General features: G+C 48.6%; 1 protein-coding gene across 11 annotated transcripts in view; it reads left to right on the top strand.

Moving 5' to 3' along the window:
* Nucleotides 1–26,932, top strand: part of PTPN14 (protein tyrosine phosphatase non-receptor type 14) — a 149,699-nt gene that overhangs the window by 99,414 nt on the left and 23,353 nt on the right. For all 11 annotated transcript variants that reach the window (XM_036342258.1, XM_036342259.1, XM_036342263.1 and 8 more), the window contains 10 exons: nucleotides 1,836–1,933; nucleotides 5,305–5,372; nucleotides 9,670–9,740; nucleotides 11,140–11,227; nucleotides 14,615–14,703; nucleotides 17,666–17,753; nucleotides 18,805–18,887; nucleotides 21,415–21,472; nucleotides 23,344–23,422; nucleotides 25,456–26,930. In XM_036342258.1, coding sequence (XP_036198151.1) covers nucleotides 1,836–1,933; nucleotides 5,305–5,372; nucleotides 9,670–9,740; nucleotides 11,140–11,227; nucleotides 14,615–14,703; nucleotides 17,666–17,753; nucleotides 18,805–18,887; nucleotides 21,415–21,472; nucleotides 23,344–23,422; nucleotides 25,456–26,930 — 2,197 coding nt within the window. The remainder of the gene's footprint in view (nucleotides 1–1,835; nucleotides 1,934–5,304; nucleotides 5,373–9,669; nucleotides 9,741–11,139; nucleotides 11,228–14,614; nucleotides 14,704–17,665; nucleotides 17,754–18,804; nucleotides 18,888–21,414; nucleotides 21,473–23,343; nucleotides 23,423–25,455; nucleotides 26,931–26,932) is intronic.

Genomic DNA, 26,932 nt, shown 5'->3' with positions numbered 1-26,932 from the left:
GTGAGAACACTAGATGTATTGTTTTGCTGGATCCTATGGGTTCATTAGTTGGTGGTCTATTCCCAGCGGTATCAGCCGATCATTTTCATCTCCGAGGTGAAGTGTAAAAAGGCTCTAGCGATGGCAGATAATGCCAGGATAGCACCTTTTAAAATGTTTTACTTGTTGGTTCTTAAAAATCGAGCCCTTAATAGGGCTCTAGAAGGAGAAAGGTGAGGGGCTTGGCCAGGAGATGATGCGCATCCCTGTCTCAGACCTCTCCAGGATGTGCCCTGGCTTCTAGCCCACGTATACACACAGGAAGTGCTTAGGGATATACGTGAGCGGATTTAGATGTGGACTGGACGTAAAAGAGTCCTTCTGAGAGTGGATCCTGTAAAAAGATTATGAATATTTTAGCTGAGAGATAGAATGGAAATAGGAAAAATAGGTTGTTTTTCTATTATGTATTTTTTAAAAATACTTTTAAAATTAATTTTTAGAGAGAAATATCAATATGAGAGCATGATATGGATCAGCCACCTCCTGCACACACACACACCCTCCCCGCCCCCGACTGGGGATCAAGCTGCAACCCAGGCACGTGCCCTGACCAGGAATGGAACTGGCAACCCCTCAGTGCACAGGACAACACCCAACCAACTGAGCCACACCGGCCAGGGCTATGTGTTGAGTTTGACTAAAAAGGATTTTTAAAGGTGGTTCTTCTGATTTGAGTATAGTTTTTTCCCACCAGAGACTGGCATGGTTGTCTTTTTCCTGTCTTTCAAGAGGAAAGAAGCAATAGAGATGACACTGCAGTGGGCGGGCAGCCTGGTTATTCCCTCCAACAGGCATTTGGTCACGATGTAAGATTATCCATGTCAAGCTGGGCCAGCGATAATTAGCTCTCAGTTCTGACTGCCTCTCTCCAAAGGCGTTAGGGTTTGGGTCGCTGCAGACTTGCGTTAACCAACGTGCCAACGGTAAGAGGAAGAGTTATGGTTACCAGGAACAGAAAGGTTGAAAGGTTTGCCAGGAAGTAATGCTGGAGGAGACTGACTGTTGTGGATGTGACTGTGTCTTAAGAGTATGGTCGAAGGAAGTGGGGTCCTGGAAAAAAAACAGGTTTGGGGTGAGGAGATTTCTAAGTGTTTGGGTAATTCTGAGAGTGCAGTTTTACTGGCGAGGAAACAATGCCGGGATTCGCTGCTGAGAACAGTAGTCTGGCCTGAGGTCTGAGGTTGTGTATGGACACATTCTGTCCGTCTACAGTTGGCTGCTTTGAGGATGTACTTGGGGTTGGGAGGCTCAGTGTTGCATTCGATTCGATTTTTATGAGTCACAGACATGTCGGGCGAGCCTAGCTCCCAAGAGTTTTACCCCGTCCACTCGCAGAATTCCAAATATTTGGCCTCTTTGTGATCCACCCTACCCAAACTTTTGACTTCAAACAAATCGTGTGTTTCCAGAACCTTTTCAGGAAGCACACTGTGGAATGTGTTCTGGCAGCTGTGTGGCTGCGGGCGCCCAGGTGTGGAAGCGCAGATTTCACTTGCGGTCTCTGTTGTGAGGAACTGGCCCTTATCAGTGGTTCGTGCTGCTGGCCCACAATGGGCTGGTTTGATGAGAAGGCTCTCAACCTCAGAATGAACGGGGTGTGGCACCTGCCACATCAAACAAAGATACACAGGCAGGGGTCACTTCCCATCTTTCAGAGCGCTGACCTCTGTTAGCATCACCTGCGTATCTTGCTGGGAACACAGGGTTTGATATCTGGAGACACCGATGTTACGGGAATATATTCCAAGTATGTGTTTTTTAAGGTTATTTGTTTCTCTGTTCCCACGAACCAGGTATCAGTATTACCTGCAAGTCAAAAAAGACGTGCTCGAGGGGCGATTGCGGTGCACGCTGGAACAGGTGATTCGGCTGGCCGGCTTAGCTGTGCAAGGTAAGAGACGGTGCGGACCGGCGTGTGAAATCCCACAGTCTGTTTGATTATGATGTCGCCGGCCTCTGGGAGGGAAAAGTGAAATTTACTTTACGATCCCTTAGGAATGCTCCCTTTTCATTTTGTGATAGCGTAAGTTAAAGATTCAGAGAAAGTGATTTTTGTGGCAGGATGGTGGCTCTCTCAGGGCTGTAGGCAAATGGCTACTGCTTGTATAATCTCAGTGTTTTTATGAAAGAATAGCAGCTTTCATCCTGCCTTTAATTAAAGCTGCATTTCAGGGTTTGTGGAACATTTTCTCAGAATCATTCCACTGCCCAATGTGGTCATATTTTGTGGCTCAATGCGATGGCTGTGTGACTTCCACATCCGTTTCAAGTGTGAGAGCTTTAAACGGCATAGTCTAATGTATTCCTTTACAGTTAAAGAGAGAAATTGAAAATGCACAGCTGTAATATGAAACTGCAAACGTGTATGGGACTAAATTTATCTTTCGACCTGTCCCACTTAAATTTATCAGAGAGCTATTTTTTTATCATCTCTAAGTTGTTACAAATTTTTTTTACATATGTTTATATAACAGATGTTACATAATTTTTTTACATGTATTTCTACTCATTATTGAGTAATAGCTTAATTATCTTGAGTCATATTAAACACAAGATACAGCCCTAGCCAGTTTGGCTCATTGGATAGAGCATCGGCCTGCGTACTGAAAGGTCCTGGGTTCGATTCTGGTCAAGGGCATGTACCTCGGTTGCAGACTTCTCCCAGCCTGGGCCCTGGTAGGGGTGTGTGTAGGAGGCAACCAATCGATGTGTTTCTCCCACATCAATCGATATTTCTGTCTCTCTCTCTCTCTCTCTCTCTCTCTCTCCCACTCTCTCTAAAAATCAATGGAAAAATATCCTCAGGGTAAGGATTGAAAAAACCACCACCACAAGATAAAGATACAATTTTTGGAGAGAAATGTGTTTTCCTTTCAGTCATTTACTTTAAAATCATTTAACGTCCAAATGTAAGCCTGCCCATCCTTGCTGTGTGGGCTGTTATTTTAGAAGCTGTGAACGGGACTTCCCATCCCAAACTCTGAACTGCAGTTGAATCTTTTGGGCTCTGAAATGTCTACAGAGGCAGCCTTCCCTTGACCTCTTTCCTTCGGGGTGGTAGCAGGTTAGTGGTGTCTGTTGGCTGTACAATTGTTACCCTGTGGATGGAAGGACAGAGGACATGCTGTATCCCATCTCTCCACTTAAAGACCGGAAAAGGAAGGAACAGTGCCCAGAACAGTGTAACAGAAAAATCAGTGGCTATAACAGGAAATCACGAAATAATGGAAAAAGACACCCTTCACAGGGAGAAGAGAGAGAAGGTCCAGTATGTGCCTCATCTTCACATTCATTCTTTCTCCTTTAAAAAGCTTTCCTTTCTGTTAATTTTCTCCCCTTTATTTTCATCTCTCTTACTCTTTAATGTTGTTGTTAATCCTCACCTGAGGATATGTTTCCATTGATTTTTTTAGAGAGAGTGGAAGGGAGGGGGAGAGACACAGAGAGAGAGAAACATTGATGTGAGAGAGACACATTGATTGGCTACCTCCCACACATGCCCCAGCCAAGGCCGGGGTTCAAGCCTCCAACCAAGGTATGTGCCCTTGACTGGAACCGAACCCAGGACCCTTCAATCCATGGGCTGATGCTCTGTCCACTGAGCCAAACCAGCTAGGGCCCCTCCTCTCATTCTTCAGTCACTGGGCTCATTGCGGGCATCCTGGGTTCGTGAAGGCCCTGGTGATAGCTTTTAGGCTGAAGGAAGTTGGTGAACCTTCTCCTTGGCTCCTCTTCCTTCTGATGAAAGCTGCTCTGGGTGTAATGTTTGTAAATCACTTTCCTGAGAGCCTGACTGGGCAGTTAGAAAGACACATCGGTAGAGATATGTCAGCATGAAATACGATCACTGATGGCCAAACGTGAACACAGGCAGAGCACGTGGTCTTTGCTCTTCCTGGAGGCCTCCCGTGGTTGTAATCGTTACGTGTCTGGGCAGTGCTTCTCCTCTGTGTCCTCCTTTCCCCCATTGGCCCCTTCTAGCCTGCCCCCACCCCAGGCCTTCACCACACTGTTGTCTGTGTCCATGGGTTATGCACATATGCTTGCAAGTTCTGTGGTTGATCTCTTCCCACCCACCTGCCCCTTCTGGGCAGTGCCTCTCCGCTGGCCTTCTCTGTCTCTTGTTACCTTACAGTGACCTACTCCACTTCTACCTGATGCTAAATCTTTTACGTGAAATTACATTTCATGCTGCTTTGATTCTTTTTTTCTTTTTCTTTTTTTTTGGAGAGTAAGTGGAATTAGAAGCAAGGGACTTATAGATTTATTCTTTTTTTAAATTTAGAATCATAGGATTCTAATTTTTATTAAAAGATCTTTATTGTTGAAAGTATTACATAGCCTCCTCTTTTCCCCTCATTGACCCCTTCTAGCCACCCCAGCCCCCCCGCCCCAGGCCTTCGCCACACTATTGTCTGTGTCCATGGGTTATGTAGATATGCTTACAAGTTCTGTGAGCTCTTCCCTCCCACCCACCCCTTCTGGGCAGTGCTTCTCCCCTGACCTTCTGTGTGGATCCTGGCGTTCTCTGTCTCTTGTTACCTTGAAGTTACCTGCATCCATTAGTACCTGATGTTAAATCTTTTACATGAAAGAAAATTTCATGCTGCTTTCATTCTGTTTTGGTTTTTTTTTGGAGAGTAGGTGGGACTAGAAGTGAGAGGTTTATAGATCTGTGATACAGGCTCACTGTGTGCCTTTTGCATGGGCTCAGACATAGCACCGTGAGATGAAAACAGAACAAAACAGAATTTTTGGCATCTTGCAGCCTGTGAAGATGCTTAGTAGGAGGTGTCAGGATTTGCAAGGGTGCCTGCCAAGGGTGATTTACGGTGGGAATTTCCAGCTGCAAATGTGTATGAGGAGCTAGAGATGGGCTTGGCTCTTCAGTTGCCCAAACGAACCCTGCGTTAGAAAGTCCCCTTGGCACATATTCTGACGGGCTGTGTTGATGCATATTTAACTAGAAGATAAATATAGGTTTGGGTGTAAGTTTTAAAATAGCTTAAGAACCACTTTCAAATTTTCCCATTCTTTCTAGAAAATCGCCAAGCAGTGCGCACACGCTGGCATTCCCAGTATTGCTGGGTAAACGTAGCAACAGTATCAAGCACATCTCGGCACCATTTTTTTCCCATAATGGTGCAGAAATAGGATGATGCGGGAAGAATAAATGTGGTGATACGTGCATCCTGTTTTCTTCCATCTTTCATTTCATATAAAAAGTGAAATTATCCCTCTTCCCCCTTCTCTTCTTTTCAGCTGATTTTGGAGACTATAACCAGTTTGATTCTCAAGATTTCCTCAGAGAATATGTGCTATTTCCTATGGTAAGTGTAATGTCCTTTTTCGCAATTAATTTTCTACCTTCTTTGGATGTTTAATTCTTTCCTTTGGGAATCTCATGCTATTTGACACACACTCATTTCCTGGGGAGGAGAGTCCATGAATGTATGGAGTACGGACAAGATTTATAAAGCGATGAAAAAGGAAAGATGCCTCTTCCCGCCTCCTCAAGGCACTTCTCTGCCCCCTCTCCCTGCCCTCCCCCCCCACACACACACAGCCATCACCACTACCTGCCAGTGCCGCCACTGCTACTGCCGATGCCATAGCCTCTGCCTTCCTGGACACATGGAACTCACTCCCAAACCAGATCGGTGTACGTGGGTCCCTCTGCCTGGAATGCTCTGCCTGATATTCCTGTGACTTGTCATTCGGGTCTTGATTGAAGCACCTCCTCCTTAGACAGGACTTTTTTGTCCCTGACCACCTGCGTGATGCACTTCAGCCACAAGCCACATCCTGCTAGATCACCTTTGGTGTGTGTACTTCAGAGATCTCAGTATCTGAATGGCTTCTCCCTCTCCCTCTTCTTCCATCCCTCCCCTCCTCTTCCTCCTCCCCTCCCCCCTCCCCCCCTCCCCCTCCCTCTCCCTCTCCCCTCCCTCCCCTCTCCCTCTCCTCTCCCTCTCCTCTCCCTCTCCCTCTCCCTCTCCCTCTCCCTCTCCCTCTCCCTCTCCTCTCCCTCTCCCTCTCCCTCTCCCTCTCCCTCTCCTTCCATCCCTCTCCCCTCCTCCTCTCCCTCTCCTCCCCCCCCCCCCCATCTCTGTCTCCAGCTAGAATGTCAGCTCCATGGTCCTCAACCTGGAACCCTCTCTGTCTTGTCCACTGTCGTCTGGCCTTTGGCCTGTGCTCATACCAGCTCATTGAATGAGTTGTGAAATAAAATGTCTGTTCCTGGGTCACATTAGGGGGAGGCTAGGTTTTCATCGCTGGGGAATTTTTGATGGTTTGTTTTTTGGAAGCTTCGGGATAAATGAGAAGAGTTTTAACAAGGCAGGATTAAGACCGCAGGAGAGCCCTGCTAGTGAGGGTCTCTGCCCAGTCCCACGTTGTGGCTCTGAGTGGAAATCATAATCAGTCAACACTGACTGTTCGGATTCACTGTTTGGCCCAAAGCACTGACCTGGGTAACTAACCCCTGGGGATGAAGGTATACAAGAAACAGTGCCTGTTCTCAGGCAGACAGAGCAGTTGAGTCAATCAGGAGTTTGCAAAATCCAAAGGCAAAGTCAAGTGTATTGAAGTACATCAGGGTTTTATGTGGGCAGAGAGGGCTGCATGAGCTGCATCTTAAGGGACCGGCAGGATTGCAGAGAGGAGGGGAGCAAGGAATGGCCTAGACAGAGACAAGGAGCAGAGGCAGGTGGGCCAGAGTCAGCTGGCCAGTCGGACTGTCACGCAGGGGTGCAGGAGGGGACCTGAAGGTGGCAGGTGAGACCGAAGCATCTGAGGAATGAGACCGTGTGGGCTCCATCCAGGGGCTGCAGACCCCGAATTGGAGAGCTGCTGGTGTAGACCAGCGAGACCGTTCGTGGGAGCAGGTCAGATGAGAACCTGTTGTGTTCCTGGCAAGAGATAGGGATTAGGTGTGGGCAGTGAAGATAAAACCAAGAAAGTAAAGCAAGGGAGAGATTTTAGAAGTAAAACGGGGAGAACTTGGCTTCTCACTGGTTGTGGCATCGGGGAGAAAGCCGGGTGTCTGGTGACAAAGGTTTTAGGAGAAGTTAGGCTGCAGTTATCAGCCATAGTCAGGGCACGCGATGGGTTTAAATCACTGTAAGGAAGTCGTAGGCAGACGAGGCGAGGGCTCCATGAGAGACACAGAGCGGGAGAGGTGGCCCAGAGGAGGAAAAGCTGACATCCAGCCGGGGAATGTGGAGGCCCTGCCACGGGAGTGATGGCCGAGAGGGCTCCTGAAGGCCGGTGGGACCTTTCCCAGGATGTGATGCGATGTGATGGGCCAGGCTGGTTCTCCCAGGAAGGGTCGGCCCCCGTGCGAGCGGAGATGTAAAAGTGGGGTTTGCCTGCGCCCTGAGCCCTTGGGAGAGGAGGCCTGGGAGGGCAGGCTGGGTCCCAGGGAAGTGGCCTGAATGCCAGGCCCAGGTGTTGACCTAATTGAGCAGGCCATGGGGAGCCACGGCAGGTTGTAAACTTCCCGCTTGGTTCCACCAGAGCTTTCAAAGCGAAGAATGCATTCCTTTTGGTGGGGGAGGGCAGATGGGATGAATGGCTGTGTTTGATCTGAGAGAGTCACCGAATTTGTCAAATGGCATTTCTGCAGTGGAGAAAAGAACAAAGTTAAGTACACAAGGGCGCTCCACAGGTGTGCGGCTGTGTACGGGCATGCACGCGGCCATTTGTCATTGCTGCGGGCCCACCCCTCAGGGAGGCCGGGGCCCAGGCGGAGGCCGTTGAGTGAGCACAATAGCGGAGGGTACCTGTGGACGTGCCCTTCTTTCAAAGAAGGAAGCGGAGGTTCAATGGAGCCCTTTTTGATCTTCACTTAATCTTTCTTTATTTTATTCTCTTGCCTCATGCCTCTTACTAGCTTTCCAAAATTAGGATGGGGCTGCTCCTGCCGCTCAATGCCCAGATGCACACACACAGCTAAAGCTAAGCCATGTGGTGTCTTTGTGTTTCCACAGCGTAAAACTGGAAATGTGGAGCCTTGTTGCTTACCCTAGTCTGGAGCCAATTCAGTGGATGGCTAAACAGGAAACAGTAAATTAACCAGTTAACACATGAAAAATAAGAACTTCCCTTCTCTGGGGTTTCTCACGAGCATCTGCAGAGCTAAAGAATTTCCAGGAGATGGTCATGCTGCCATGCCTCAGCTCTGAAAATGCTGGGTTGTGGCACTTTCATCATTTGAGATAGTTTTGAGGGGTACCTTTTTGGGGTTAGTGTTTCATTGATGCAGAGTTATTAAGTTGGAGGTGATCTTTATGTAAGTGGTATATTAGAATCAGGGAGGTTTTCTGCCTAAACATCGCCCACAAACCCCCACCCCCAGTATTTGCAGGAGCCCCAGAGGGCCTCACTAGATCACACAGCCCAGGGCCCCTTCTGACGCCCCCTCTGGAGCCCAGAGGGGAGTGGTGCGCATCTGTGCCCTCCTCGGTGCTGGGAAGGGTGGAGGCAGCTGGCCCCATAGCTTGAGCCTCCCCAGGCCCCACCACTTGAGCCTCCTTAGACCCCACAAGCTCTAGAATCACTCACTGCCTGTAGGTGTCTCAGGAACCGATTGCCCTGGGCTCCCTGTCTGGGATTTACTCCTCCAGACTTCATCTCTCCATCACAGACAAGGCGTCGCTGGTGAATGTTTAACAAGCCCTGTAAATGCTCCCTCCAGCGTTGGAGGGGAGCTGGGAGAGATGTGAGTAATCGGCTCTAATCCCATGGGAGCTGGCTCACCACCCGTCCTAGGGGTCTGGGTTTCAGTAGGTCGGGACCCTAGCTGGGATACCAGCTGGTCGGCTGCTCAGTTGTTATCTTCCAGAGTTCCCTTGAGGCATGTTAGCTGTCCTGGCCTCTTTGGCTCCCAAGGCTCCATCAGGGAACTTCGGGATGAGCAGGTGGCTCTGACTTGGTTTGCTGCTGGTGGTGGTGGACAGAAAGGCCAGGCACAGTCCTTTCCTAGCTCAGCTTTTGATGGGATGATGGCCTGGACACTCATCTGCCTTGGTTAAAAACATGTAAATACTTAGAAAGCATCCTATATAATAAAACCCTAATATGCAAATAGACTGAAATGACTGGTCGCTATGACGTGCACTGACCACCAGGGCACAGATGCTCAACACAAGAGCTGCCCCCTGGTGGTCAGTGCGCTCCCATAGGGCCCGCTGCTCCTAGTGCTGCCACGGAGGTGGGAGAGGCTCCTGCCTCGATGCTGCACTCGAAGTCCCGGAGTGCGAGAAGGTGCAGGCCAGGCTGAGGGACTCCCCCACCCCCGCCCCCCTGCCTCCAATGCATGAATGTCATGCACCAGGCCTCTAGTTTTTAATAAAAGTGAGTCTGGTAGGAAAGAAGAACATTAATGAAAAAAGAGCTATTCCTGGACTCTACAGCGTTTACGTGGCAACCCTAAATGAGCCTTAAAATAGTCTAAGTTATAATGGAGAGAACGTTAGAAAAGTAATCAGGAACCCCCAGTCCTGAAAACTACAACTTTGAGTGGGAAGCAGTAGAGGGGAGATGGGAGAAGGGAGGCGAATGAGGACGTCTGGAGACGCTGGAAGCAGGATGCTAAATGACCTTTGCTGCCGTCTGTTTTCATAGGATTTGGCCCTGGAAGAGGCTGTTCTGGAGGAGCTGACACAGAAGGTGGCCCAAGAGCACAAAGCCCACAGGTAAGGCAGGAGGCTGCCGGCTGGGCCCAGTGCCAGCCGCTGTCCTGTCCACGGCAGGAGGCTTTTGGCCCCTACCCCACCCCTGGCCAGAGTCCACAAGTTTTATGTCTTCCAGCCTGAGTCAGCTCTGCTCCCAGAGGTGTGTGTAGACTGGGCTACTTGTCCTCCCTCCCTCTCTTCCTCCCCCCCTCTCTCTTCCCCCCTCCCTCCCCTTTGTTTTCTTATCTCTTTCTCCTTTTTTTCAAAAAATATATTTGATTTCAGAAAGTAAGGGAGAGGGAGAGAGAGATAGAAACATCGATGATGAGAGGGAATCATTGATCCGCTGCCTCCTGCACGCTCCTACTGAGGCCAGGCATGTGCTCTAACAGGGAGTAGAACCAGTGAACTCCTGGTTCACAGGTCGATGCTCAGCCACTGAGCCCCCCGGGCTCCCCGCTCCTTCCCCCCCCCCCCCCACACCTTTGCTTCCATGCCAGCAAGCCTGCATAGACGTGAAGTTGGTGGCCTGGAGAGTTCCTCTCTGGAGCCTTCCTAAAAAAAACAAACAAAAAACAAACCTGTTGCCCGGCCTGGGAAGCCTGGTGCTGGCCATACTAGGAGTGAAGACGGAAGAGAGCTCCTTTGGGTGGGAAAGTCAACATCACAGGGAAGAGGAGGGCGCCTTTTAAAGTGAGTAGGTCCTGAGTGCTTGGGGCGCTTTGGGAACGATGGAAACCGTGTCCTTCTCTCCGACCTCAGAGGACCCAGGCAGGGGTTCTAGGGTCTCTCCTCTTGGCCGCTTGGCTCCCAAAATGCCATCCTCATAAACTTTTTTAAAAAAAGATATCTTTATTGATTTCAGAGAGGAAGGGAGAGGGAAAGAGAGATAGAAATATCAACGATGGGAGAGAATCATCGATTGGCTGCCTCCTGCATATCCCCCACTGGGGATAAAGCCCGCAACCCAGGCATGTGCCCTTGGCTGGAATTGAACCTGGGACCCTTCATTCTGCAGGCTGATGCTCTATCCACTGAGCCAAACCAGCCAGGGCCTCATAAACTTTTTATTGTTTTTTTCCTTTTTCCTTTTTAATAGCTGTGATTTTTCCCCCCAGGTGGGAGAAAAGCTTTTTTTTGAAGCAAGCAGCATTATTCTTAGGGATGTCTGGAATAGTGATTTAGGCTTTACAGGGGCTGCGGCTCTTCACTGCATACTTCACCTTCCTCTTACTAGTCCCTGGTGAATACAGACTCCTGGGGACTATGTTAATGCATCACGTAATGCACCTGCCCTCACGGTTGGGTGGGTGGTGATTGCTCTTCCCAGAACTGCAGCTAAACCCCAGCTCTGGAATGTGCCATGGGGAGGGCAGGATCTCCCTTAACCGTTTCCTCCTTCCGTGCCTCTTGACCGCAGTGGAATCCTGCCAGCCGAGGCTGAGCTTCTGTACATCAACGAAGTGGAGCGCCTGGATGGATTCGGACAGGAAATCTTCCCCGTGAAGGTAGCGTCCGCTGGCCTGGCCGTGCGTCAGTCTTCTGAGAAGGGCACAGGCATGTGGGAAACCGGTGTTGATAGTAGCAGGCAGAACGGCCTGGCTTTCTCTTTGCCACGTGGCATTAGTTGGCAAGTCCCGTTTACGTTACTAAAGCGGATTTTTTTTTTTTTTTTTTTTTTTTTTTGTAACTGAGAGGTTTTGATTGGATGGGTTTCAGGAGAAGAATATCTCGTTTATATGCTATGAGTGAGTACCAAACACCAGCCCATCCTGCACAGCGAAGGGGGCAAGGCCCATATCCAGTCTTACCCCGGGACAAGGAGCTAGGTCGCATGTGCCTTAATAAAGACCCTCCCCCCCAGGTCTCTTCCCCATCCGTATTCCCTCTCCTCTTCTTTAAGCTGATACCCATGGTTTCGGGCGTCCTTTATGCACCCATGCTTTCTCTCTCCTGTCCGAGAGAGCCTCCATTGTGGGTGTCCAGTCCCCCTGGTGTTCTCTGGAAACTGTGCACAGGAAACTGTGACAGCATGTCACCTCCTTTTCAAAAAAAAATCTACCTCCTGAAGTGGGTGTGGTTGGGGGGGGCGGGCGGCGCAGGGGAGGTCATGGTGCACAGGGCGTTTATACAGCTGAGCCCATAAGCCAAACTCGTTTTCCTCTCTCTGCTGACCAGCTTTGCAAAAGATGGCGTTTTTGTATCAGAAACCTAAAGCAACTGGCACGTGTCAGCAGTTTGGGAGACGCCTGCCATTTCGGCATAAACATTTCGCTCCAGGCTGGCTCCGCTGGCTGTTTTATAAGTGTTCCGTCCCCCCTCTGCTGCGCGTTTGCAATTTGCCGTAATGAGAAGGCCCGTGTGCATCAAGCAGAATGGAGCGGGGTGGCCGCAGCTTGTGGAAAGGGCTAAATGGCTCCTTTTCAGATGTGTTTAATTTTCTTTTGCTTCTCTCATGGCCGCCCTTCGTGGGGCTGGAACCCATTTTCCTTGCCATAATGCCTTAGACGCCATCTGCATCCCACTTACATTTCAGCAGCCCATCTATAGTCAGGATGCTCTGGGTCACGGAAATAGAGTAAGCTGTTCTCCACTTCCAGAAAACTGACTTCCAGTCCCTGGGAGTCGGGGGTTTTGTCGTGGTGGTCATTTGCCTGTTTTGATTTCAGTGCTGCTGAATTGTGGGAGGGAGAGGCAGTGGAGATAGTGTGTGGAATCCACTGTGCTTGGCTCTGATGCACTTTCTAGTATGTTCCTTAGTGGGCGAAGCCCAAGGGGACACCGTACCTTACCCTGAGCGGGCAGACAGGCATTGCTGACTCACTGCCCGTGGGCGTCAACGAGCTGGGCTTCTTTTTCCTCTTTCCTTTCCCCCCACATTTCTGTGCATGACTAAGGTGACCACCTACACACCACAGGATTCCTGGCAGCCCGCGGAGGAGGGGCGGGTCAGCGGTACCAGTGGGGGCAGGGGTGTGGTCAGCGCTGAGACTGGGCAAGCAGACAGGACAGAACACAGGGACAGACTGTGGGGAGGCAGTCCCTGCGGGTTCGTGCAGGTCCCATTGACCAAGGAAAGTATAAAACCCTGTGATGGCGTCCAAGGGGAGGACATTTCCGTTTAGAGAGGACTTTTCCATGAGTGGCTCCTTAAAGATGCTCGAGGCTGGAGGAGGATGAGTCCGGCTCCCAGCAGGTCTGCCCGCCTCTCCACAGACACAGGTGTGGCGGCTGCCTCAGTAGCTCCTGTACAGTCAGAGCACATGGGTGCTCTGGAGTGAGTCAGAGTCTGGAGCCTTGGTCCTTGGCGAAGTTCAAGGTCGAGCTCTGCGGTTCTGCCCAGTGCAGTGCCTCAGGCGTCCGTTCTGAGCTTTTCCCATCCTGTCATCTGCTCTTCCTGGGTCCCCATCCCCACCAGGCTCTGGCCCATCTGCTGGCAGAGTGCCCGGGGCAGCTTTCCCCAGGATTTTCCTTTCTCCTCCCGTCTCCACGTCACCTGCCTTCTTCTCCCACATGTTTTCCTGTTGTATAACTTCCCTCCTCATTTCTCATACTGACAAGACCCCCTTTTCCCTTCCCAGTTCTTTCTCTCCCAACTCTTTCTACTTTGGCTGCCAGCAGGGTCTCACCTTTCTCCATCCCGGTTGGAAGACTCTTATTCAGTGTTAGCTTTGGAAGGTGGGTTGAGAAGCGATCACTGAGAGGGGACACGGGGCCAAGCAGATTATATGCAGTGAAGCCACAGTCCACGTGCCTCTTCCATGTTCATAAAGCTCTCAACCAGCGTTTAGCATCCCACGCTGGACTGTGAATAGATAGTGAAGCATCACCCTACATGATGCCCTAATAGGAACCCCAGTGGCCAACACGGTGAGAGCAAAGCCTAGAAGACAGAGATTCTGTAGGACGAAGAACCCCCTGACCAAAATACCATCCTGTCAATCTCATCTCTCTCTCTCTCTCTCTCTCTCTCTCTCTCTCTCTCTCTCTCTCTCTCTCTCACACACACACACACACACACACACACACACACACACACACACGTACTACCTCTTTATAGGGATAGATTGCTTTTAAAAAGAAAATAAAACATCTATCAGAAATTAAAAATGTGATATCAGAAATGGAAACTGTAATAGGTTAGAAGATAAAATTCAGAAAATCTCACCAAAAAACAAAGCAACGGGACGTGGGAGGCAGAAGATAAAATTAGAGGGCCAGTGCAGGATGTCCAACATCTGAATAAGAGGAGTTCTACAGGGAGTAAACAGGAAGCACGAAGTAGTAATTCGAGAAAACTTCCCAGAACTGATAAATGTGAGGTTCTGAAGGAAAAAGCCAAGCTTAGTGGGTTCATATAAGATACACACTAGGGCGTTAGTTGATGTAAGTCGGTGCCTCCAAGGGAAAGGAAACTGTGGGTCCATCCCGGCCTGCTGTTGGCTTCTTTTAAACAAGCTCTAAAGAATATTCAGTTCTTCCAACTATGTGCATATATCATTGCATGTATGTAACGTGCATATATAATCAAGCTATGTGCATGTACAATTTTAGTTTAGAAAACAGAAACCAGGGTAAGCATCGATATTCATAGATGTTTGCAAAAGAGAACCTCTGAACTGCCAACAAATCTGAGGAAAACCCTAAAATTATTTTAAACAGGAAAGGTGTGGTGACGGATTGAGAAAAATGTATACCTCGTACGTTAGGATGTGCAGTGGGGCGCATCCCTTCAGGATCTAGTTGCCTGATTGCCGTGATGCTGCTGCGACTCATTTGATTAATGGGCGAGAAACGGGGCGTGGTCCCCACGGGTGGCTGAGGCCCAGTGCTGGGTGCTGCTGGACCGCTGGGCATCTGTTTCATCACCTCTATCTTTCCTTGATCTCCTACAGGACAATCATGGAAACAGTGTGCACCTGGGCATTTTCTTTATGGGGATTTTCGTGAGAAACAGAATTGGAAGACAAGCTGTAATACACAGGTAGTCTTATTTGCTTTCTCCCCCTCTCCCCCCCTTGTCTTTCATTTCATTGAGGAACTAGACAAAAACCCACTACAAAGAAAAGTTATTCAAATGATTGGATCCCACTGTTGATCAGCGCTGAGCTCTTCTCAACTCAGTTAAGATCCACCCTCTGTGGGATTTAAGTGGTGATGGGGAATCTTATCTCACTTTTCCTGGAGGCCTGTTTGGGAGTGGGGGGGATGGGGTGGGGGAGGCCTTCTTCCCACCTGACCCAGGAAGTGCATTATTGAACCCCACTGACCCAGGAGAATGGGGATCAAATTTTAAGAGTCTGTTTGGAGACAGGCTCTCCAGTTGTCTCTTGCTGGTTCCCTTTGCTGGAATCTCCATGACCAGTCATTCCATTCAGACTGACTGCTTCCCCTTGTCCTAACCACAGGTGCTAGAAGAGCGCTAACTAGTTTCTAGATTCACAAAAGAGGATTAGTTATGAAGGTGTGTTTTGAAAAAGCACCCGATTTGTTACAAATTAAAGGACGTTGGGACTTTTTACTGTTTTGACCCTTTAACTCTCTTTCCCATGTAACATGCGTAGAACTAATATAGGGGTATGTCCGAGTGTCCCCTCAATGACATGCCAGTGAGCTTGCTTTGTATCCATAGATCCCATGTTAGTCAACAATCTGAAACAATGGCATGCTCGCTTTTATTTACAAGGGAAGATATGTGGCCTGTTATTTTTTGGAAGAACAGCTTTCGTGTGTGTGCCTCTGGCGGGCATAGCTGTGCACTAGGGTAAAGGATCCAAGAAGGTCTTGGAGGGAAACACATAGAGAATAAATATTCTATGGAAGCCCTGGAGGTTAGCCTGGGCCAGCCACCTGCTCTCTGGGTCAGCGGTTGCCGCAGGTCATTTTGAGACACTTTTCCTACCAAAGGCTCCCTAACAGGCTTTTTTGTCCCCCTAGGTCTCCACTCTGCCATTACTGTTGTCCTTTATTTTCTCTTGCTCTTTGATTAGAGACATCATTGAAGCATGAGTACGGAGAGAGATCTGTGGGGCTACTGAGTATATTTGATTTTTGGATATACTTAGTCAACCCCATACACCGACAAGAAATTATAAATTAATTGAGTAAAATATAGAAATATGTGCAGAGTTATAACTATAACATTTGACGCATATCTGAAGCTATCCAGGTATTTGGTCCCACACAGTTCTCCGTAGCACGAGAGAATAAAGACTCTATTGAACTGGAAACTTTCCAATACTTGCTGAGTGCTCACTTAAAGATAGTGGTGCTGAGTTCTGTATAGCTAAATCAATGCTTTATTTTTATTTTTTTCCCTTGAGCCTGGAGACGTAGACAAGTCTTGCCTTATAGCTAGTGAGGTTAAATAGAAGAAAAATAGCAATTTGAAAGTTGGCTGATCACAAGCCACACACAGGATGTGTTCAGTATCCTTGGGAACTGCTTCCAGACCGCTTCCTTTAGTATTTATCATGACACTCCTCACAAGGTGGGAATTTATTTCTGCGATAATGCCACGCGAATCAGGCCATAGGTGAAGTCATATGGTGGAGTGAGGAGTGGATTCGGAGTTTTGGCAGTGGACTTGAAGGAATGGAGCCAGAGGAAACCAAATACTCTCTTCTCTAGAAACCGTTACTGAGAAGCATATAGCTTTGTGTCCAGATAGATGTGATCTGATGGGATTGTAGGTTGGCAGACAGCCACGCTGAGCACCTGGAGCCGGTATGGCCCCAGCAGATGTACATAAACACAGTTGGTACTGGTGTCAGGAAAAGGTGATTGGAGGAACATCTGGAAGCCCCAGGTATAGAAGTCACCCATCCCTGGTGAGCAGAGTGAGTGTGGCTAAGTCATGTACTCACACGCGTCTAAATTGCCTCATCACCAAACTAGAAGCAATAATAGCTGCCTTGTCTACCGTAGAGAGTTGATCAAGGAACCGTACTCTGTACAGATGGGAGGCAATATTATTACATTCAATGCTTTCAGCAAACATTGAGCGCCTGCTGTGTGCCAGGTACGCGGCTCCGTGCTTGGAATACAGAGATGCGGAAAGCAGAATCTACCCGGGGCATGGAGCTTATGGTCTAGTTTGGTTTCATCAGGGAGCTAGTCACAGAAGTAAGCAGTCATGATGCAATGTGGTAACCAGGAGAGGGCGACACCAGGCTCTTTCCTAGCATGTGGGTGGTTGGGGATGAGGAAGAGCTGCCAAGAGAAGGTGACTCCTGAGCTGAGTTACATGGATCATCCAGGCAGAGGGGGAAGTGTGACGAGGAAAAGCGCGATGGAGAGCAGTCAGTGGGCAGGAGTTATAGGTTGGGGCACAGGGTGAAGGGTAGGCAGTAGTGAGAGCCGGTTAGAAATGGGCTCCAAGTAGAATGGGAAGCAGTAGCTTACCTCCCCTTGTCTGGTGGTTATTTCTGTGTATCACCCTTTAGATAAGGTCTTCATGAGGAAAGAGAAGGAGTGTGTGTGTGTAGTTCACAAAAATGTAGGCACATTACATACTTGCCTCCCAGGCATGTTTCCTAGGTGATGTGTCAGTAATGTACATGACAGCACAGAATCCACGTGGATTCTTCGCCTAGATTCCGGGAACATTGGACTTCCCAATAACGTGTTCCTCCATCATTTAAAGCCAGGATCACGGGAGATCCTTTGTCGGTTTGGAACTGGGACTAACAAGGCAGCAGAAGTCCCTTGCAAATGTCCCCCCTACTAGACAACAGTATCTAGATATTGTTTGCATAGGAGTTTTTAGCTATTTCAATAGATTCGGGTTGCACTTTCTATACTCTCAGCCTTGAGAGAAGGAACATTTTGCTTTTGAAAATATAGCTACGTCATCATTTATAAAATCCGCCAGGGACCCGCCTGTGAGGATTCATCAATGCATGGACTGTCTTGGGGGCCAACACGGTTGCCTTTGTTTTGCGCAGGTGGAACGACATGGGGAATATCACTCATAACAAGTCGACCATTCTGGTGGAGCTCATCAACAAGGAAGAGACTGTGCTCTTCCACACGGTAAGCAAAGCGCACGCAGGCAGGGTCCAGCCGGCAGCTCGCCCCTTCACTTCTCAACTCTTAAGTGTCCTTCCTTGCTGTCCGCACCTGGAGCGAATACATATTCTATGGAACCGAAACTCCCAGCCCTGGGCCCAGTGCTGTCATTCCTCACTCCAGGATAATGGTAGTGATTTCACATTCAAAACGCCTGCTTTCCAAGCGGAGGTTTGACTCTCGGATTGGGGTTCCTCCCCCTGCCTTCTGTGTGATGGATCGCATTGTCTGTCTGGCAGACCAGGTTCCTCAGCACTCCAGTTACAGCCCTCATCAAGCAACCTCTGATTCTGTTGCCTGGCATTTTCTTTTGCTGGCTGACCTGGGTTTTCTTTCCCAGCATCGCCCAACCTTGTCTGAAGTCAGCTGAGCGATGGCCCTTCCATTGAGGGCCTCCTCCAGAGCCAATGCTGTGCAGCTCCCCACCTCTCATTTAATGATGCTTGGTGCTCATCCCACACTCTGCCTCCAGTCATTCATTTTTATTTTTATTTATTTTTTAAAATATATTTTTATTGATTTCAGAGAGGAAGGGAGAGGGAGTGAGAGATGGAAACATCAATGTTGAGAAAGAATCATCGATTGGCTGCCTCCTGCACGCCCCCTTTTGGAGACTGAGCCCACAACCCGGGCATATGCCCTTGACTGCAATGGAACCTGGGGCCCTTCAGTCCATAGGCCGACGCTCTAGCCACTGAGCCAAACCAGAGAGGGCCATTCATTCATTTTTAAAGCACTTAGTTTGGAATTATGTGAAGACATGCCAGTTAATCACCGTGCCCCCAAGGCCTTGGGCATAAAGGATTCTTTAGCAGACAGTCCTGTCTTGTTGTCCTTTGATGGGCTTCATGCCCGTGGCTGCCACTGAATCTTCAGCACGTTGGTGTATGGCTCAGGGTGTTACTTTGTGATTGACAGGAAGGGAGGAAGGGACGAGTCCCTGTTTAGGGAGTCCTTGTCAAATGCGTATATAATCAAAGGAATGTTTGTGTGTTTTTTCTCTCTCTTTTCCAAGGATGATATTGAAAATGCCAAGTATATCTCTCGGTTGTTTGCTACACGGCACAAGTTTTACAAACAAAACAAAATCTGCACTGAGTAAGTAAACGTTCCGTCTGCCCTCTGGATGGATGGTTTGGCCCAATTAAATGCATGTGCTTTGGGGATGTTGTAGATGGCTTTTCCCATTCCCTCCCTTCCCCTCATTCCTTGTAGAAGCTAAAGGAGCACGTTCACGCCAGGCGGGCCCAAGAGCGCTCTAATGATGAGGACTGTGTGGTGTAGTTAGTGCCTATGCCCAGAGAGCAAATAATTCACAAATTGACTGTGAGTGTTGGACTGCCTGGATGGCTCGGCCCACTGTTCCAAGCTCTGCGATGAGTTTGGAGGAGCTGAGCTCTTCCCAATTTGCCAGGGCGCCCCTTCGTGTCAGACGCGGAGGAGGTTCAGAAGCGTGTGACACAGTGACGAGCCCGCTTGAAAGAGAAGACGCGCCTGTCATCCTCGGCCCCGCTTCGCTGACACAGTTGGGTAACCCCGCGTGAGCCTGTGGGTCATGGCATCTCCCTGTAAATGAGGGGCCAGGGTAATTAGAGGAGGACTTGGAGGACACTAATGGATGTCACCCATCCGCGTGTGTGTTTTACATTTAATTTGGAAATAAAGATGATAAAGGGAGTCTGATGAGGGAACTTAAATGTGACCTGACCTTGGAGACCGCGTGCTGGGGCTCACGCTCGTGTTGCCTTTCCCTTGATTGCCTTCAAAAGGTTGCTCCTCGACAGAGTACGTCCGCAGTCGGGGCGCCCAACGTGTTTAATTTCGTTTCAAAGAACGTCAGGGATGTAAATGCAAGAGAGGGACTGTCTTCCCACTGCCCCAGTGGACACATCCCAGGGCGTGCGAGTGTGGTCCTGACACGGCGGCTGCATCACTGGGGCCTGCAGACTCTTTTCCCTGCACCATGTACGCTCTCTCACAGCAGTTGCTGCCATTGGCCGCTGTCAGGGTCTGGAGGTGTAGTGGTAGTATCAGATCTGCCAGCCAAGTTTGCAAATGTAAATCAGAGGAGCGTTGACCAAAGAGCTGCAAAGGACACAGCCAGAGCTACCTCCCAGCCCACATGCGCACACTCGCTCTTCTCTGGGGCAGGGATCCCCGCTAACTCTTTTTTTTTCAGGTCTTCTTTGCTGTGGCCGTTCATTTGCGGGGGTTGTCCTTGACATTAACAAGAGTCCTGTAGTCAGCTTCTGTGGGGTGAATTACAAAATATGATGACAAGTGAATTGTCCTGTAATAAAATTCTGGTTTGACCACTTCTCAGCAAGCGGATTTACTATAAAATTTACTGATTATTTGTATTTCTTCTGTGGACTTCTCTTAGGATATCGACAAACATCACATATTAGACTAAAAGCTAAAGAAATTGTATTTTCCCTTTCTACTTTGGTTAATAACCATTCCTTTCTTCTTCCTAACCAGTTATGGGAGGTTCCTCACTTCATATCTGATAAAATCTGGGCCTCTCTTAAAAGTACACACCCATACACCCACATACACAGTACATTCTGAGTACAGCTGCAGAGTCTCAACCCGGGACATCCCTCTGTAGTTTTACGAAACTAGCATCATCGTAACAGCATCCTTCTCCACTCTCTGACTTCTAAAAGACTGCCATTTATATTGTCTCCTCTCTCACAGTTACTGCTTGTCACCTCCGATACAGCCTGGAGAGTGGCTCCCATATTTCTTGACTTGGGGATGAAAAATGTAGAGAGAGAGAGAGAAGGTTCTAATTATAATGTATTTGGCCAGTTAAATAAAGTCCAATATTACTATATTGTTTCCATCAATATCAGACTAAGGAGAGTGCTTTAAATTAAAGAGTTTTAGCTTGATGGCCAACTCTACGTGTCCTGTTTTTTGTTGTTGTTGTTTTTTGCTTTTAAAGAATTGCATTTTTCATTGAGGACAGTGGAAAATGTAATTCTGGAATTTGGGACTTGTTTCTCAAAGGCACCTTTTATATTCCAGTTCTGAAGATATATTCAGAGTTTGATGATATTCTTAGTCCCTGCTCATTTGTAGTCTACATTTTTAAAAAATCATGTTGAGTCTCAGTCTGGAAAGGATCTGATTAGATGAATATTTGCAATCCGTCTGATCTTAATGAAAAATACCTTGATACCTCAAAAATATTTATTTTGGATTTTTATTTTTTCATTTTACTGACAGCATTTAAAAATATTTTTGTTCTTTTTTATTATGAAAGAGTTTACACATCTACAAAGGGACAAAAAATACAATTTTTAAAAATCCATGTAATAATGGCAAAATGTCCGCTTTTCGTATTTCCCTCATAATGTTTCCGTAGAAATAAGCCTTGCTCTTCTAACAGTGCTTTGTAAAACTTTTTGTAAAAGTACATTATGTTCCAAACATTTTGAAAATACGGAAAAGAATAAAAAAGGGAATCGTAATTGTTCTTACTGTTAACCACCCAGAAATAATATTTATGTTTTGCTGCAAATCTTACCATCCTGTTTCCTTTCCCCTTTTCTCCCTCTCTTGTCTGTCTTGTATCTAGGAAATAATAACCATTCTTACTTTTCACCTTTTTATGTAGACAATCAAATTCTCCACCCCCCATCAGACGCCAGCCCACCTGGAGCCGATCCTCTCTGGTATGTATAAAATATTCAGCAATCAAAAGTAGCCTGTGTGCTGGGGATGGAGTGTCCTTTTGTTGCTAATTTGAGAGGAGAGGTGATTGGTGCATTATGGCAGGTGAGATCAGGTGAGAATGCAGAAGGGTGTAAGTCTTCCAAGTAGGTGTGACGCATATCCGTTTTGCCCCATTGTGCCCATCATGTCCATCACTTCTCTAAGTGTGGCTCAAGGTTCAGCCCGTGAGTAAGTCTTATTCTGGGGGATGAGACCATGTTCCTTCAGCATGTAACCTGCTGTTTCAATCCACTTGTTCTCATCTGCTGTTTTATCACCGATTTTGCTTGTTACATGTAGGCATGTCTTTAGATATCAGCTCCATAATTTCTTCTGTATTCATTGCCATAGATAGAGCTTAATAAACTAATCAGAAAATGCTTTTCAGGTTTTTTACTAATTTTTTTTAAAGAGAGAGGGGGAAAGAAGAGAGACAGAGACAGAGAGACAGAGAGAAACATTGATGTGAAAGAGCTGATATGCTAATTAGACTGAACAGCCAAACGACCATTCATTTGGACGACTGTCCAGATGACCTTCCAGAGGAAGCCGGGGCTGCGAGGGGCTGCAAGTGCTGAGCCCCTTGCACGAATTCCTTGCGTTGGGCCTCTAGAATAAAAATAAAATGGATCATGTTTGTGGTAGGGCGAGGGAAGGGCTTGATTTGATTGACAGGAAGCTAAGACCTACTGAGATTAAATGACTTGCTCTGAATCACATGAGCAACATATGATTTATTTCCTTTGCTGGCTCCCCAAATATTAAATTCATCTAGCATTGTTGTGTGTTTTTTTTTGGTTCTTTAAAAGTTTTACCATCCTCTGCAGATGGAAGTTATTCAAACTGAGTCTGAATGGCCATTTTTAAGAGTCTTGGGAAAAGATTCTTCACTGGAGGGGTAGGTGGTAGATGGTTGGATTCTCTACATTTGGTTCTGCAATGGGAGGGCCAATATGTGGTCCCAAGAACTACATGCTCATTGTTGTGGATCACAGTTCTGATTTTTACATCAGTTTGCAATTGGGCCCAGCCCAATACTACCCTGTCCCTCTTCGAGGTTGCTGTGGCGCTGTGAACTGGGTCATAGGTGCAGCTGTGATGATGTGTAGGAGTTCACGGCTCTAGGAGGGAGCCAGTTTTGAACAGAATGAAACAGGGTGCACCCTTATTCTCATTACTTCTTACGTGGACCATAATAATACATGTGTTCTGTGTTATTCCTTAAAGAAAGGCATCATCTACTTTACACAGTGTTCCCCCTGATTTGACGGTCCAACCACTGTGCGTACACCTGAAACTAATACAAAATGATATTGAATGTAAACTGTAATTGAGAAATAAGATTAAAAAGCAACAACAATGACTGTCGTTTGTAGATCAGTATTGGTCTCGTGTACTTAGAGAAAAAAAAGCAATTTGTTTCTTGGAGAGAGTGGGTTTCTTTGGTCACACTAAAACTTCTCTGGATAACCCAGCATGTTCTAGCCATTGTTAATGTATTTTACTCACATATAAACTTTTGTCCTATTAAAAAGAGACATTGAGAGCTTTGCACGTGTATTAGAAAATAGATTATAAATAGATATGTTCATGTTGATTATAGCCTCTTTGTCTTTCTCACCTTGAACCAGCCATCTTGTTTCTTCAGTCCTGACTTAGGGATGAGGAGGGGGTACGGAGGAGAAGAGGGGTGGGCCAGGGGTAGACGGCAGAGCAGCCCCAGCCTGCTCCCCTGCAGACGCTGGGGACTGTTGTGTGCTCGGCTGGCTCTCCGTGGCAGCGGAGGGCCCTTTGTGAGAGGCCCACCCACCTGTGCTGTTCTCTGTTTCAGCCCCGGCAGCAGCCGTACATCTTGCCTCCCATGCACGTCCAGTGTGGAGAACACTACTCGGAAACACACACTTCGCAAGGTAACGCTGGCTTGCCATTTTCCCTTCTTCGGGTGAACGGTTGAGGACAGGGAAGCAGTAAAGAAGACTTTTTAAAAAGGGGATAGTGATGCTTTCAATTTTAATATTGTCATTGTCTGAATGGCAGCAAGCAGCAGCTTCGATTTGTGAAACGCATAGAATAGCGTTTACCCCTGAGAGAGGAATTGCCCCAGAATTGGCTGCAAAAGGGAGCTGGAGAAGGCAGCGAGCAGGGTTCTCTTCTCCTCCGTAGAGAAGAGAGAGTGGCAGCAAAGCCCACGGGGGTACCCCTGACCCTCACTGCCAGTATCACAAAGCCCGTCACCGTCGGTCAGGTTTTCATGTGGACAGAGAATACAGGCATCCAGAACAATTGAAAGAAATATACAAATAATCTCAATCTTTCACATTAGCGGTTGCTTCCCGTCTCTCCTGCCAGCCCCTCTCTCCCAGCACTTATAAAGGAAGTCCGTTATATTCCTCTCTTTTAACTCATATGAAAAATATTTGGGGGTAAAAACCATTCCAATAATTGTTGTAATAATAATAATTAACATTTATAGAGGAAGTCGTCTCCTTCGGCACTGTTCTCAGTACCTTCAATAATCCTCAAAATAAACCTAGGAGATGAGATAGGGATTACTATTATTTCCAATTTACAAATAGAGGATTGGGATGCAGGAGGGTATTGGAGGGGCTTGGATACGAAAATCAGTGTCTTGACCCTCAAGCCAGTGCTCTTGATCGTGACACCACCTGCATCTCAAAGAAGGGATGGCATTAGATGTTGAATATTGACAGTGTGAAATGGAAAATGTCTTTCTACATTATCGTATGCTGGCTATTTTTAATGTCTCTGCACTGTCAGTGTGCGCATGAAAACTAAGATAATTAAGAGACTATCTAATGTAATAAAACATTACTGTGTATAAGCAGACTAGCACAGTAACCCTGCTTCCCTGGGCAGGCACCAGACCCCACCTACCAGTAGAGGCAGAGAAATGCAGCCTCTGTCTCTCTGGTCGCCTGGTTTATCTTGACTGTTTCATCCCACCTGGTCTGTGACCACACCCCTCCTCCTCAGCGGCTGAGCATTTACAGCCACCTTTTCTGCCTTTGTTTCTCTACTTGGCTCATGCTTACATCTGTGGGCTGAATCATGCATGTAGTTTGCTCACAGAAAAGTGGCCAGAAGTTGCCTCCCTAGGGTGTGTGTGTGTAAGGAACACTGGATGCCTGAAATGGTTCTTACTTTCTATGTTCTAGCTCGTTAGGTACCTCCTTAAGCCATGATTTTTATGTGGCCTGGGCTCGGTGATGAGATCAGGTCTAGGGGAGAGTGTTCGGCAGTAGCTGGGAGAACTCTTGGTTCCAATTTTGCCCTCAATTGATTGCTGGTCAGGTGTTGGCCTTGCCTGCTGACCTCCGGGCTACATTATCTGTCTTGTGTCTTTATGTTGGCTTAGCAGTCCCTCTGGTTAGTAAAGGGACCTTTCTCATTGTAGATCAGTTCCACGTACACAGTAACTTCAGGTCTATTGACCTGTTAACTAGTTAACTGCCACGGTATTTTGAATTTAATGGAAAAAGGTCCGCCGCTTGCGTCTATAGACACTTAAGGCGTACGAACGGGTTCAAGTTCTTGGCTTCTTGGCCCAGATAGCCTTCCTGAAGCGGACCCCTGAACAAGAGAACAGGTCAACCCAAACGGAGGCCACACTTCCTGCCTGATTTCAACGCTCATGGCAAAATCGAGAACTTACCAAGGGACCATCTATTCAAACGTTCATTGCTTTCTTTGTTTAGATTCGCTTTTCCTTCTCAGGATGCTTTAAAATGTCCCTTCTGTATATTGGCATCTCATCCAAGCAATGTCCAGGTTTGATGGAATGTGGGTGGAGCCGATGGGTGTGCACTTGCTAGGACTTCTTTAGGTCAGATGTCACATAACCTAAGCTCTAACTTAGATGAGGATAGACTTGACCAAAGCAGGATGGCGTGGTGGTTCACGGGCCTTTGTTTGACCTTTGCAGACAGCATTTTCCATGGGAACGAAGATGCCTTCTACTGCAACTCCCACAATAGCCTGGACTTAAATTACTTAAACGGCACCATCACCAATGGCAGCGTGTGCAGCGTCCACAGCATCAACTCCCTGAACTGCTCCCAGAGCTTCATCCAGGCGTCGCCCGTCTCTTCCAACCTCAGCATCCCCGGGAGTGACATCATGCGGGCCGACTACATCCCTAGCCACCGGCACAGCGCCATCATCGTGCCATCGTACCGGCCGACCCCCGATTATGACACGGTCATGCGCCAGATGAAGAGGGGGGTCGTGCACACGGACAGCCAGAGCCAGTCCCTGCGGAACCTCAACATCCTCAACACGCATGCCTACAACCAGCCGGAGGACCTGGTGTACAGCCAGCCCGAGATGCGGGAGAGGCACCCCTACACTGTCCCTTATGGGCCACAGGGGGGCTACGGCGGCAAACTTGTGGGTCCGTCCGACCAGATAAACCCAAAGAATAACTCGGTGCCCAGCAAGCCGGGGGCCAGCGCCATCTCCCACACGGTGAGCACCCCGGAGCTGGCCAACATGCAGCTGCAGGGCACGCACAGCTACAACACGGCCCATATGCTCAAAAACCATCTCTTCAGGCCGCCGCCCCCCTACCCGCGGCCCCGCCCCGCCACCAGCACCCCGGACCTGGCCAGCCACCGCCACAAGTACGTCAGCGGCAGCAGCCCCGACCTGGTGACCCGCAAAGTGCAGCTGTCGGTGAAGACCTTCCAGGAGGACAGCGCCCCCGTGGTGCACCAGTCCCTGCAGGAGGTGAGCGAGCCGCTCACGGCCACCAAGCACCACGGCACGGTGAACAAGCGCCACAGCCTGGAGGTGATGAGCAGCATGGTGCGGGGCATGGAGGCCATGACGCTCAAGTCCCTCAACATCCCCATGGCTCGCCGCAACACGCTCCGGGAGCAGGGGCCCCCCAAGGAGGTGCCCGGGGGCCACGAGGTCCCCCAGCTGCCCCAGTATCACCACAAGAAGACCTTCTCGGACGCCACGATGTTGATCCACAGCAGTGAGAGCGAGGAGGAGGAGGAGCCCGCGGCACCGGCGCCCCGGATCCCCGGGCTGCGCCAGAACATGGAGTACAGCGCCCAGCTGCAGGCGGCCTTAGCGCGGATCCCCAAGAAGCCCCCGCCCGAGTACCCCGGCCCCAGGAAGAGTGTCAGCAACGGGGCGCTGAGGCAAGACCAGGTCAGCGTCCCCCCGGCCATCGCCAGAGCCCGGGTGCTGAGACACGGGCCGGCCAAGGCCGTCAGCGTCTCCCGAGCCGACCAGCTGGCTGTCAACGGGTCCTCCCTCGGGCCGTCCATCTCGGAGCCCGACCTGACGAGCGTGAAGGAGCGGGTCAAGAAGGAGCCCGTGAAGGAGAGGCCGGTGTCCGAAATGTTTTCCCTGGAGGACAGCATTATAGAAAGAGAGATGATGATCCGGGT

Source organism: Myotis myotis, unplaced genomic scaffold (assembly GCF_014108235.1).
Source record: "Myotis myotis isolate mMyoMyo1 unplaced genomic scaffold, mMyoMyo1.p scaffold_m19_p_18, whole genome shotgun sequence".
NCBI classification, from domain to species: Eukaryota; Metazoa; Chordata; class Mammalia; order Chiroptera; family Vespertilionidae; genus Myotis; species Myotis myotis.
Note: the sequence above shows the minus strand (reverse complement) of the source record. Positions and strands in the feature narration are given on the sequence as shown.